The sequence below is a fragment of the Triticum aestivum genome, chromosome 4A (genome assembly GCF_018294505.1).
Source record: "Triticum aestivum cultivar Chinese Spring chromosome 4A, IWGSC CS RefSeq v2.1, whole genome shotgun sequence".
In the NCBI taxonomy this organism is placed as follows: domain Eukaryota; kingdom Viridiplantae; phylum Streptophyta; class Magnoliopsida; order Poales; family Poaceae; genus Triticum; species Triticum aestivum.
This window is the reverse complement of record NC_057803.1, coordinates 538581663-538594535: the sequence shown is the minus strand read 5'-3', so window position 1 is coordinate 538594535 and position 12873 is coordinate 538581663. Positions and strand designations below refer to the sequence as shown.

At 41.6% G+C, this 12873-nt stretch overlaps 1 protein-coding gene across 1 annotated transcript; it reads right to left on the bottom strand.

The window, feature by feature from the left end:
• Positions 1–225: 225 nt before the first annotated feature.
• On the bottom strand, positions 226–1804 carry LOC123086784 (shewanella-like protein phosphatase 2). The gene has a single exon (XM_044508582.1). The coding sequence runs from the start codon at positions 1741–1743 to the stop codon at positions 499–501; it is 1245 nt and encodes a 414-aa protein (XP_044364517.1). The 5' UTR covers positions 1744–1804; the 3' UTR covers positions 226–498.
• Between the last annotated feature and the right edge of the window lie 11069 nt (positions 1805–12873).

Sequence of the window (12873 nt, the reverse complement as noted above, 5' to 3'; positions counted from 1 at the left end):
TTCAGGATTTGGAACAGTAAGGTGAGTGAGATAGGCCACACCACAATTTAGGCTTGAAACACAGTAAACATGGCTGCTCAAAATTCTTGATATTTTTTACAGGGTTAGTAATCAGCTAATGGTTTTGCGCACAGCACTATTGACAGCACAGTGCCACAATTATTATCCCAGTCCCAGATAGATCCAAGCTGCTCAGTATCATCAACATCCACGGCAGCATGTAAATTATTGATAACACACACACAACTAAGAAAAACATTTCAGACAATGGCCAATAATTGTATACATCAGCAATCTGCAATCGGATTAGCACACCCTCATAAATAAGGGGAATTGATAAATCAAGGTTGCTTTCCTTTCTACTGCGGATAACCATATTGAATCAACCAATATTACCTTTCAACCGATGCCTCCCACCTCTAGCAGGAGTTACCCCCAGTTAGGCATGGCGATCCAATTGAACTAAGAGTTGGCAAAATAATCTTAGTTACCCCTAAACTAAGCCTTAGCTTCTACACCTTTCAGTACATGGCTCTCCCTTACCAACAATGCAAGTCCATCCTTTACCTCCCCTTTCTTCTCCAATGCCGTGGCAGATTTCTCCGGCTTCTGCTTCCGGTACTGCCAGGCCTCTGTTGGATCTGTTGTGATCACCCTCACATCTGATCCACCACCATTGATCTCCAGCACCTCCGGCAGCCCATTACCACACCCCCTCGACAAACCAACATCCACCCTGACGGCCTGTGCCCCACAAACTGCATTGATTCCCTCGCTCTGTATCGTGTGCCCCATTACCATCCTCTTTGCTCCAGGGATCATCCCAAGAACGCCCTGAAGCCTCTGGCAGTCGCAATTGAAGCCTTCAGAGAACCTCCTGAGCCACACAACGGCGTCTCGGCCGCACACATACTCTGGCGCCCTGGCATTGTTGCCATGCTCACCCCGGATCCAGTCGCTGACCTCGGCATTGATCCGCTCCAGGCCATACTCGACATTGGCCTCAAGAAGGCCACCATGGACGAACACCGAGTCGCCGACTACAAGGACGGTGGGGAGATCAGCCAAGAACCTCCGCGCGATGGGGCCGTCCGGGCGGAGCGCGGCGAGGCGGGATCGGATGCCGTCCCAAAACTCCCGCTTGATGCCGGGGAAGGCCTTGGGGACGCCGAGGAAGGGGTTCTTGGGCTGCTCGAGCCCGCCACAGCGGCGCTTAATGGCGAGGCCAGCGCGGTACCAGCCGGCCCAGCCGGAGAACTCCTGCAGGCCCTGCGGCGTGACGAAGCGAAAGTCGCCGGACACGTTCATGACCTCGTGGTTGCCGAGGATGGGCAGGAGCGCGCCGCCCTGCGCGGCGGCGGAGATGCTGAGGCGACGGAGGAAGTAGAGGAGGCGGAGCTCGTCGCCGCCGCGATCCAGGATGTCGCCGAGCTGGACGGCGAGGGTGGGGCCAGCGGACCAGGAGGTGGAGCTGGCGCTGGAGCCGGGGCTGTTGGCGGGAGGCAGGAGGCCGGCGAGGCGGAGGGCGGTGAGGGACTTGGGGAGGTCGCCGTGGAGGTCGCCGATGGCGACGAGGCGGGATGGGGAGGGGAGGAAGGTGGTGGGCGCGGGGGGCGGCGGAGGAGGCGGGTTGGTGGGGAAGAAGATGCCGGAGACGGAGAAGTCGACGAAGGCGTCGGCGAAGGCGGAGACGGCGGCGGGGAGGCCGGCGCAAGCGGGGACGTCGGGGGATGCGGGGGCCATCGTGGGCTCCTGTTTGGTTTGGGTGTGGGCTCGAAGCGGGGGCGGGAAGATACACCGAGATGTCTGTGTTGGGGCCGCCGCCGCCGGCTGGTCTTATATGTACAGCTTTGGAGATGAGATGATGGGCGGTCAAGGTGCAAATAAAAAAAGCGTGCAAATACTCTCTTAAATTATCAGATACCGGTACATCAAACACTAAAATGTATCTAAATTCATTCGTATTTACACAAATCTAAAACAAGTAATTCGGATTGAGAGTAGTTTCTATAAGAATTTTCAATTTTTAATAAGAAAATTATGTATGTACAGGATGAATACAAGTGTGTATGAATTCAAAATTTAAGCATCCCTTAAAAAAAGTTAGCCATGACCATATGTGAGTGCAAAAATCACAACACATGTCATATATAGGCATGTTTTTAACACAGTACAATCAAAGTCACTCATATACATAAACATACACTCACTCCTGTGAACACACGCACGCACACCGTACCCCTATGAGCATGTACGAGAGACTAAGCTGACATATCATCTTGAGATTGACGAAGTCATCACAGACACCTTCGTTGTCGACGAGAACATCTGCTCCCACTGAATGCACATCGCCGGAAGGCCTAAAATAAATCCAGAAAAATGCGGGCACCAATGTCAAGTCTAGCCTGGTGGGTTGGGGATACCACTTTCCTTTTAACCATCCAGCCACAGGTTGGTTCGCACATATGAACATGTTTAGATTTCAAATTATATGCATATACTACAATCAACATATATGATACTCCCTCTGTAAACTAATATAAGAGTGTTTAGATTACTAAACTAGTGATCTAAAACACTCATATATGCTTCTATGGTTACCACTCAAGTAGAACAAGTACTTAAAGCTCAGAATGATTTGCTCAATGAATTGAATAGTAAGAATAATGACTTTGTTGTTAGAGTTGCAACTAGAGGTGGTAAAGTGACTCAGAAACCTTTATATCCTGAGGGCCACCCTAAGAGAATTGAGCAAAATTCTCACAGAACTAAAATTGATGCACCTAGTCCTTCTAAAAAGAAGAAAAAGAAAAATGATAGGACTTTGCATGCTTCTAATGAACCTGTTTGTAGACACACATTATGATCCTAATGATATTTCTATTTCTGATGCTGAAACACAATCTGATAATGAACATGAACCTAGTGATAATGTTAATGATGATGTTCATGTTGATGCTCAACCTAGCAATAATAATGATGTAGAAATTGAACCTGCTATTGATCTTGATAACCCACAATCAAAGAATCAACATTGTGATAAGAGAGACTTTGTTGCTAGGAAGCACGATAAAGAAAGAAAACACATGCCTTTTCCTCCTAAACCATCCAAGGAAAAGGATGATGAGGATTTTGAGCGCTTTGCTGAAATGATTAGACCTATCTTTTTGTGTATGTGTTTGACTGATATGCTTAAAATGAATCCTTATGCTAAATACGTGAAAGATATTGTTACAAATAAAAGAAAGATACCGGAAGCTGAAATTTCCACCATGCTTGCTAATTATACTTTTAAGGGTGGAATACCAAAGAAACTTGGAGATCCAGGAGTACCAACTATACCATGCTCCATTAAAAGAAACTATGTTAAAACTGCTTTATGTGATCTTGGAGCCAGTGTTCGTGTTATGTCTCTCTCTTTATATCGTAGACTTGATTTGAATAAGTTGACACCTACTGAAATATCTTTGCAAATGGTTGACAAATCAACTACTATACCTGTCGGTATTTGTGAGGATGTGCTTGTTGTGGTTGCAAACGTTACTATTTTAATAGACTTTGTTATTCTTGATATTCCCGAGGACGATAGTATGTCTATTATTCTTGGAAGACCCTTTTTGAATACTGCAGAGGCTGTTATTGATTGCAACAAAGGCAATGTCACTTTTCATGTTAATGGTAATGAGCATATGGTACACTTTCCGAGGAAACAACCTCAAGTCCACACTATCAATTCTATTGGAATTTCTTTAACAATTACTATTGGAGGTTTTGAATTTCCTCTTCCTACTGTCAAGAAGAAATATGATATTTTTATTGTTGGGGATGTGCATATCCCCGTTGAGGTAACCTAGTGTTATTCGAAAATTCTCTGGTTCCATGTTATTCGAAATGAGTTTGTTAACAAGACCTGATCAACCTTGTTAGTGGATTCCTTTTGATGAGCATGAGATGAATGAATTTAGAAAAACACAACTCTCTGTACCCTCTTTTTACTTTCTGTTATTTATATTAAATAAAGCAAAAATAGTATTTTTCTGTCTGTTTTCTGAATTATGCATGCAATAAAAAATACCTCGAAAATAAAAGTTCTCCAAATGCCCTGAAAATTAAATATGTTTTTTTCTAGAATATTTGAGAATATCTGTCACTGAGAACACAGCAGGGGGAGCAAGCACCTGGCCACGAGGGTGGAGGGCGCGCCCCCCTGCCTCGTGGGCCCGTGGTGGCTCCCCTCCACTTATTCCAGCTACCACACACTCCTTCCTCCCACAAAAATCACCAACCAACTCAAACCCCAATTCAAGCTCATCTTGCTGCCATTTTCGATCTCCTAGCTCAAAGCCCCATTCACAAAACTGCTTTGGGGGATTGTTCTTTGGTATGTGACTCCTCCAATGGTCCAATTAGTTTTTGTTCTAGTGCTTTATTCATTGTAAATTTTTGCTGCTTAATTGGCCTTGTTCTTGAGCTTGCATGTCAAATTTATGTGGTCAAAAGTAGTTTTAATGCATGATATTGTCTCTAGGCACTTGTAGGAGTAGTGGCTATCAATTTTGTTGAGTTTGGTTCACTTTTATTTAAGTTTTCAAAAAAAATTCAGAGGAAGAAATATGTTTAGGAAAATGTACCAAGGTAGTTCTTCAAGGAAGGACCCAGACCCGCAATACGCGATGCGGACGAGGAACCACCAAGAGACGCTCAAGTGCGGCCTTGTGAATGGCCGTTAGATGATTTCATGATCCGAGCAGGAATTAAATAGGAATTTGATGCATATGTGCGTAATGCTGATCTTGAGAGCTTCGAGGCAGATAAGTGCCGCCAATACTATCACCTAACCGATTCCTTTGTGAGAAGGTTCGAATTTTCATCTTCACGTAATTCTCTCACTGTCTTGTTTGATCTTTATGATAAATCTTATACAATGGAATTAGAAGATTTTACCACTGCTTGTAAACTCCCATAGTGGGATGACGTTAGTGAACCTCGCAAATCTGTATTTAGAGATTTTCTTACTAATATAACTGTGGGGGAATCTAGAGATGTAACACAAGCCACCATAGGGAGCATTCATTTTCCTGCTATACATTATTTTGCTCTCTTCATAGGAAGGTGCATAAATGGTAAAGATGAAGCATGTCACATGTGTGTACCTGATCTCAGCGTTCTCAGGAGCGTTGTTTTAGGAGATAAACAATACAACTTGGGGGCTATCGTTGCACGTAGGTTGCATAATAATCGTATTCATGGAGATTTCTTTGGTGGAATTTATGCAACTCGTATAGCTAACTTTCTTGAGATACCCATTCGTGGAGATGATATTGAGTTGCCTCCTTCTTATCTAGATTATGATGCTATGGTTCGTCATCAGTTTGTTGAGAGGAACGATCAGTTTCTCTAGTACTGACTAATCTTTGACAGACGACACACATATCACGTCGCTCTCCCTGCCCCTACTTTCTTTGACTTTCAGGCAAAGGGGAGATATGTTATAACCAGGGAGGAGGCGACTGAGTACGAGAGGAGGCCGGAGACAGCTCGCCTCCAAGCTGCAGCTCATCAGGCAATTGTCGCTGCATCTCAGTACGACCCCAGCTACAACTTTGGATATCCGCTAGGCCAACCGTGGCCATAGACCAACTTAGGCCAAAAGCCTAAGCTTGGGGGAGTATATATCTCTCACCGACATTAGATTCATGTTCACACACTCATGCTAGTTGTCGGTGTTCATACTTTTTCATTGTAATATCCATGCTAGTTTATTTTCCTTTTTTTATGTTTTCTTCTTGTGTGTTTGATAAACCTTAAGAAAAACAAAAAAAATTAGTTGTAGCTTTTAGTTAGTTTACTTTTCATGCTGTAGTAGTAATTAAAAAGAAAACCCAAAAATATTTCTCGTTCTTCTTTTTGCTTGTTGGGAGCTTTCCCGTGTAAATAGTTTTATTTCTTTTCTTGTTTTTTGGGGGTCGAGAGGAGAAGACCATAATGAAAATGCTAAGTGGCTCTCATATGCATTATTGTTGATCTAACAAAGAGCCCATATTACATTGTCTTCTCTCTTGAATTGAATTCTTGCAGATCCCAGCTTAGTCCAATGCACGTGCACTATTATTATTATTATCCACACTATTCGGTCGTGCAAGTGAAAGGCAATAATGATGATTATATGATTAACTTATTGAGATGAGAAAAGCTGGTATAAACTCGACCTCTCTTGTTTCTGTAAATATGATTAGTTCATCGTTCCTGATTCAACTTATTATGAATAAACATGTTTGCAATGACAATTAGAGATTGTAGTTGCTTATGCCATGCTTAATTAGCTAGGAGCTTATAATGGTTTACCTTGCGTGCCAACATGCTATTAAAATGGTTGTGATGTGGTATGATAGGGTGGTATCCTCTTTTGAATTATTCGAGTGGCTTGACTTGGCACATGTTCATGCATGTAGTTGAAACAAAATCAACATAGCCTCTACGATATTTATGTTCATGGTGCATTATATCCTACTCATGCTTGCATTCGGTGTTGATTAATTTTAATGCATGTTCATGACTATTGTCGCTCCCTAGTTGGTCGCTTCCCAGTCTTTTTCTAGCCTTCACTTGTACTAAGCGGGAATACTGCTTGTGCATCCAATTCCATAAACCCCAAAGTTATTCCATATGAGTCCACCATACCTACCTTTATACGGTATCTACCTGCCGTTCCAAGTAAATTTGTATGTACCAAACTATAAATTTTCAAATAAACATTCTGTTTTGTATGCTCGAATAGCTCATGTATCAACTAGGGCTGTCTGTATCTTCCATGCTAGGCGGGTTATTCTCAAGAGGAGTGGACTCCGCTCCTCACTCACGAGAAAATGGCTGGTCACCGGGATGCCCAGTCCCATGCTTTATGCAAATCAAATCAAAATAACTGTAAACAAAACTCCCCCGGGACTCTTGTTAGTTGGAGGCACTCGTTGTTTCGAGCAAGCCATGGATTGATACTTGTTGGTGGAGGGGGGTATAAACTTTACCATTCTGTTTGGGAACCGCCTATAATGTGTGTAGCATGGAAGATATCGAGATCTCTCGGTTGTTATGTTGACAATGAAAGTATACCACTCAAAATATTATTCATATCTATTTCAAAACCGAGGTTTGGCACCTCTACAAATCCCTGCTTCCCTCTGCGAAGGGCCTAATATTTACTTTTATGTTGGGTCATCATCCTCTTATTAAAAAGCACCAGTTGGGGAGCACCGCTGTCATTTGCATCCATTACTGTTAGTTTACATTGAGTATGACTTGACTGGATCTCTTTTACCATGAATTACAATGTCTAGTCAGTCCTTGATCTTTAAAGGTGCTCTGCATTTATGTTTTGCGGTCTTAGAAAGGGCTAGCGAGATACCATCTTGTCATATCATATCATGATTATTTTGAGAAAGTGTTGTCATCCGAGATTTATTATTATTGCTCGCTAGTTGATTATGCCATTGATATGAGTAAACATGAGACCTAAATGTTACTGCGAATGTGGTTAGTTCATAATCTTTGCTGGAAACTTGAATGCTGGCTTTACATATTTACAACAACAAGAGCAAACAGAGTTTGTAAAAGTTTTTCTTTATCACTTTAAGTTTATCAACTGAATTGCTTGAGGACAAGCAAATGTTTAAGCTTGGGGGAGTTGATACGTCTCCGTCGTATCTACTTTTCCAAACACTTTTGCACCTGTTTTGGACTCTAACTTGCATGATTTGAATGAAACTAACCCGGACTGACGTTGTTTTCAGCAGAATTGCTATGGTGTTATTTTTGTGCAGAAATAAAAGTTCTCGGAATGACCTGAAAATCAACGGAGAATTGTTTTGGAATATGTAAAAAATACTGGAAGAGAGATCCACGTCAGGGGGGCCACCACCTGTCCACGAGGGTGGGGGCGCGCCCCCTGCCTCGTGGGCCCTTGATGCTCCACTGACCTCAACCTTGACTCCATATATTCACTTTCGGGGAGAAAAAAATCAGAGAGAAGGATTCATAGCATTTTATGATACGGAGCCGCCACCAAGCCCTAAACTCTCTCGGGAGGGCTGGTCTGGAGTCCGTTAGGGGCTCTAGAGAGGGAATCCGTCGCCATCGTCATCATCAACCTTCCTCCATCACCGATTTCATGATGCTCACCGCCGTGTGTGAGTAATTCCATCATAGGCTTGCTGGACGGTGATGGGTTGGATGAGATTTATCATGTAATTGAGTTAGTTTTGTTAGGGTTTGATCCCTAGTATCCACTGTGTTCTGAGATTGATGTTGCTATGACTTTGCTATGCTTAATGCTTGTCACTAGGGACCGAGTGCCATGACTTCAGATCTGAACCTATTATGTTTTCATCAATATATGAGAGTTCTTGATCCTATCTTGCAAGTCTATAGTCACCTATTATGTGTTATGATCCGTTAACTCCGAAGTAACAATAATCGGTATACTTACCGGTGATGACCGTAGTTTGAGGAGTTCATGTATTCACTATGTGTTAATGCTTTGGTCCGGTACTCTATTAAAAGGAGGCCTTACTATCCCTTAGTTTCCAATAGGACCCCGCTGTCATGGGAGGGTAGGACAAAAGATGTCATGCAAGTTCTTTTCCATAAGCACGTATGACTATATTCGGAATACATGCCTACATTACATTGATGAACTGGAGCTAGTTCTGTGTCACCCTAGGTTATAACTGTTACATGATCGATCACATCCGGCATAATTCTCCATCACCAATCCAATGCCTATGAGCTTTTCCTATATTGTTTTTCGCTTATTTACTTTTCTGCTGCTACTGTTACCATCACTATAAAACCCAAAAATATTATTTTTGCTATCGTTACCACTACTATCATATTACTTTGCTACTAAATACCTTGCTGCAGATATTAAGTTTCCAGGTGTGGTTGAATTAACAACTCAGCTGCTAATACTTGAGAATATTCTTTGGCTCCCCTTGTATCGAATCAATAAATTTGGGTTGAATACTCTACCCTCGAAAACTGTTGTGATCCCCTATACTTGTGGGTTATCAGATCATAAGCAAATTCAACAAAATAGCTATCACATAAAAAAATTCAACACAGCCCACATGCATGCAAAGTTGACACTCTTCCAAAATAGTGGGATTAACATTAACTAAAGTCATGACCTCTCCAAACCCACTTTTATCAAAAATTTCATAAGATTGAACATTCTCCAAATATGTGGGATCTAAAGTTGACACTCTTCCAAACCCACTTTCAATAATATTGCAAACACTATTATCAATTTCATATTCATCATGGGGCTTAAATAAATTTTCAAGATCATAAGAAGAATCACCCCAATCATGATCATTGCAACAAATAGTAGTCATAGAAAAACTAGCATCCCCAAGCTTGAGGTTTTGCATATCATTAACACAATTGACATTATGAGAATTTATAATAACATCATTGAATCATGCTTTTCATCGAAGGAACTATCAAGTATGGGTGCAATAGAAATGATCTCATGTTTAACATAAGGAACTATAGCAAATTCATCTTCATAAATATTGGCATCATGGCCACAAGAATAGCAAGCATCATGCTCATCAAGGGATATTTCAATCAAATCATCGAAATCATAATTATCTATAGATTCATGCATATCATAATTTTCTTCCAAAGCAACGGTCATTCTTTCAATAAATTCTTTGACATAGACATTATGAGCATAGTTTTCATAGCAATATTTAAGTATGTCAAAATTTTCCGATTCGTAGAGAGTAATATCATACTTTCCGATCAAAGAAGCAACTTCATAAGCATCCTTAAAAGCAACAAATTCTTCAATTTGTTTGATATCATAGTAACTATAAACACCTTTTGCATAAGAAGATAAGATTTCATTATCATTAAACTCACATAGGTAGGGGAGGTGTTTTTTAGGGTTCTTAGAGCAACAAGTAAAATCACAAATTTCACAAAGATTTTAAGCATAACACAACAATCTGTTTATTTGATCCCATAAGAGTCTCCCTTTTTCAGACAAACGGTGACGCACAAAATGAGCATGCTCATCTAAAGATTTCCCATCAACCAGGCTAGTTGGGTTTCAGCACGAGCGCATAGGGATCGAAGATGATCCAAGTATAACACTTTAAGTGGATCCATATCAATAGGTTTTTAGCAAGCAAAGATGCAAGCAAATAGAAGGCACATGGAAACACAAACAAAGATACATACAAGAAGAAGGCGAAGAAAAGGCAAAGGTTTTCGAAAATCGTTTTAGAAGTGGGGGAGAGGAAAACGAGAGGCAAATGGCAAATAATGTAATGCGAGGGATAAGAGTTTGTGATAGGTACTTAGTATGTCTTGACTTGTGCGTAGATGTCCCCGGCAACGGCGCTAGAAATCCTTCTTGCTACCTCTTGAGCACCGCGTTGGTTTTCCCTTGAAGAGGAAAGGGTGATTCAGCAAAGTAACAAAGTATTTCCCTCAGTTTTTGAGAACCAAGGTATCAATCCAGTAGGAGACTACACGCAAGTCACCTCGCACCTACACAAAAAAATAAGAACCTCGCAACCAACGCGATAAATGGGTTGTCAATCCCTTCACGGTCACTTACGAGAGTGAGATCTGATAGAGATAATAAGATAAATATTTTTGGTATTTTTATGATATAGATTGGAAAATAAATATTGCAGAATAAAATAGATTGAAAACTTATATGATGGAAAATAGAACCGGGGGCCATAGGTTTCACTAGTGGCTTCTCTCAAGATAGCATAAGTATTACGGTGGGTAAACAAATTACTATCGAGCAATTGATAGAAAAGTGCATAATTATGAGAATATCTAGGAATGATCATGTATATAGGCATCACGTCCGCGACAAGTAGACCGAAATGATTCTGCATCTACTACTATTACTCCAAACATCGACCGCTATCCAGCATCCATCTAGAGTATTAAGTTCATAAGAACAGAGTAACGCATTAGGCAAGATGACATTATGTAGAGGGATAAACTCAAGCAATATGATATAAACCCCATCTTTTTATCCTCGATGGCAACAATACAATACGTGCCTTGCTGCCCCTGCTGTCACTGGGAAAGGACACCGCAAGATTGAACCCAAAGCTAAGCACTTCTCCCATTGCAAGAAAGATCAATCTAGTAGGCCAAACCAAACTGATAATTCGAAGAGACTTGCAAACATAACAAAACATACATAAAAGATTTCAGAGAAGAATCAAATATTATCCATATATAATCTTGATCATAAACCCACAATTCATCGGATCTCAACAAACACACCACAAAAAGAATTACATCGAATAGATCTCCAAGAAGATCGAGGAGAACTTTGTATTGAGATCCAAAGAGAGAGAAGAAGCCATCTAGCTAATAACTATGGACCCGAAGGTCTGTGGTAAACTACTCACACATTATCGGAGAGGCTATGGTGTTGATGTAGAAGCCCTCCATGATTGATTCCCCCTCCGGCGGAGCTCCAGAAAAGGCCCCAAGATGGGATATCTTGGGTACAGAAGGTTGCGGCGGTGGAAATAGGGTTGTGGCGGCGGAAGAAGTAGGTCGGTGGAGCTGCGAGGGGCCCATGAGGGTGGGGGCGCGCCCAGGGGGTAGGCAGGCCTCCCTGCCTCGTGGCCTCCTCGCTCCTTTCTTGACGTCTACTCCAAGTCCCCTAGATCACGTTTGTTCCAAAAATAACTCTTCCGAAGGTTTCATTCCTTTTCTGTGAAACACAAAAATAGGCAAAAAACAACAATTTGCACTGGGCCTTGGGTTAGTAGGTTAGTCCCAAAAATAATATAAAAGTGTATAATGAAGCCCATTAAACATCCAAAACAGATAATATAATAGCATGGAACAATAAAAAATTATAGATATGTTGGAGACATATCACACCCCGACAAAGTCATCATGTGGCAGAATTATGTCCCATAGGTTGCACACCTCCTCCTCTCTCGACCTCATTCTTTGAGCTATGATGGCTTCATGAAGTGGGTCCTTGTCGTCTTCATTGAGTGGGTCCTCATCATCTTCATCATCTTCCACCTTTTTGATATAAATGACAGCCAGCTTGGGTCTTTCTGCTCTGAAGGAGAAGGTGGTCAACTCACCACGAGTAACACGCATGCAGGCGAGGAAACAGAATCAAAAAACAGTGGTACACCAACTTCAATATAGCATAAAAAAACTACTGTGAGGAACACAAAAACCACAACTAGAGCAGAGCATCAGTATGCTAGCAACTTAGCATGGGATGATCATCAAGCTCAACATGCAAACCAACATATCAAACTAGCACTAACTATCTTAAACCCTAGAAACTATCCTATATCAAAGTGTTATATATGACCAGAGGCTTATATCAACTAAAAACTATCAACTATGTCTAAATTTTCACTAATCAATTAATCATATCAACTAAAAACTATCAACTATCATATATATATATATATATATATATATATATATATGTCCCTCTCTCTAAATGTTGCATATCAACTAGCCTACTAAATCAACTAAATCAAAATATTCTAAATTAACAAAATCAACTAGCCTACTAAATCAACTAAATCAAAATGTTCTAAATCAACTAGCCTATTAAATCAACTAAATCATATCAACTAAATCAAAATGTTGCATATGAACTAGCCTACTAAATCAAAATGTAGCAAGGAGGAGGGGTTGTGGATGGAGGAGGGAGGAGGGAGAAGGAGGGGCGACTGGAGGAGGGAGGAGGAAGGAGGATGGAGGAGGAAGGCGGAGCGAGGAGGGGCCGGCCGATGGCGAATGGAGGAGTGGAGGGAGGACGGAGGATGAGGGGGCGGGGATGAGGGCGACCGA

Excerpts from the sequence above, each read along its gene's own strand:
- LOC123086784 (XM_044508582.1), bottom strand. The coding sequence starts at position 1,743 with ATGGCCCCCGCATCCCCCGACGTCCCCGCTTGCGCCGGCCTCCCCGCC.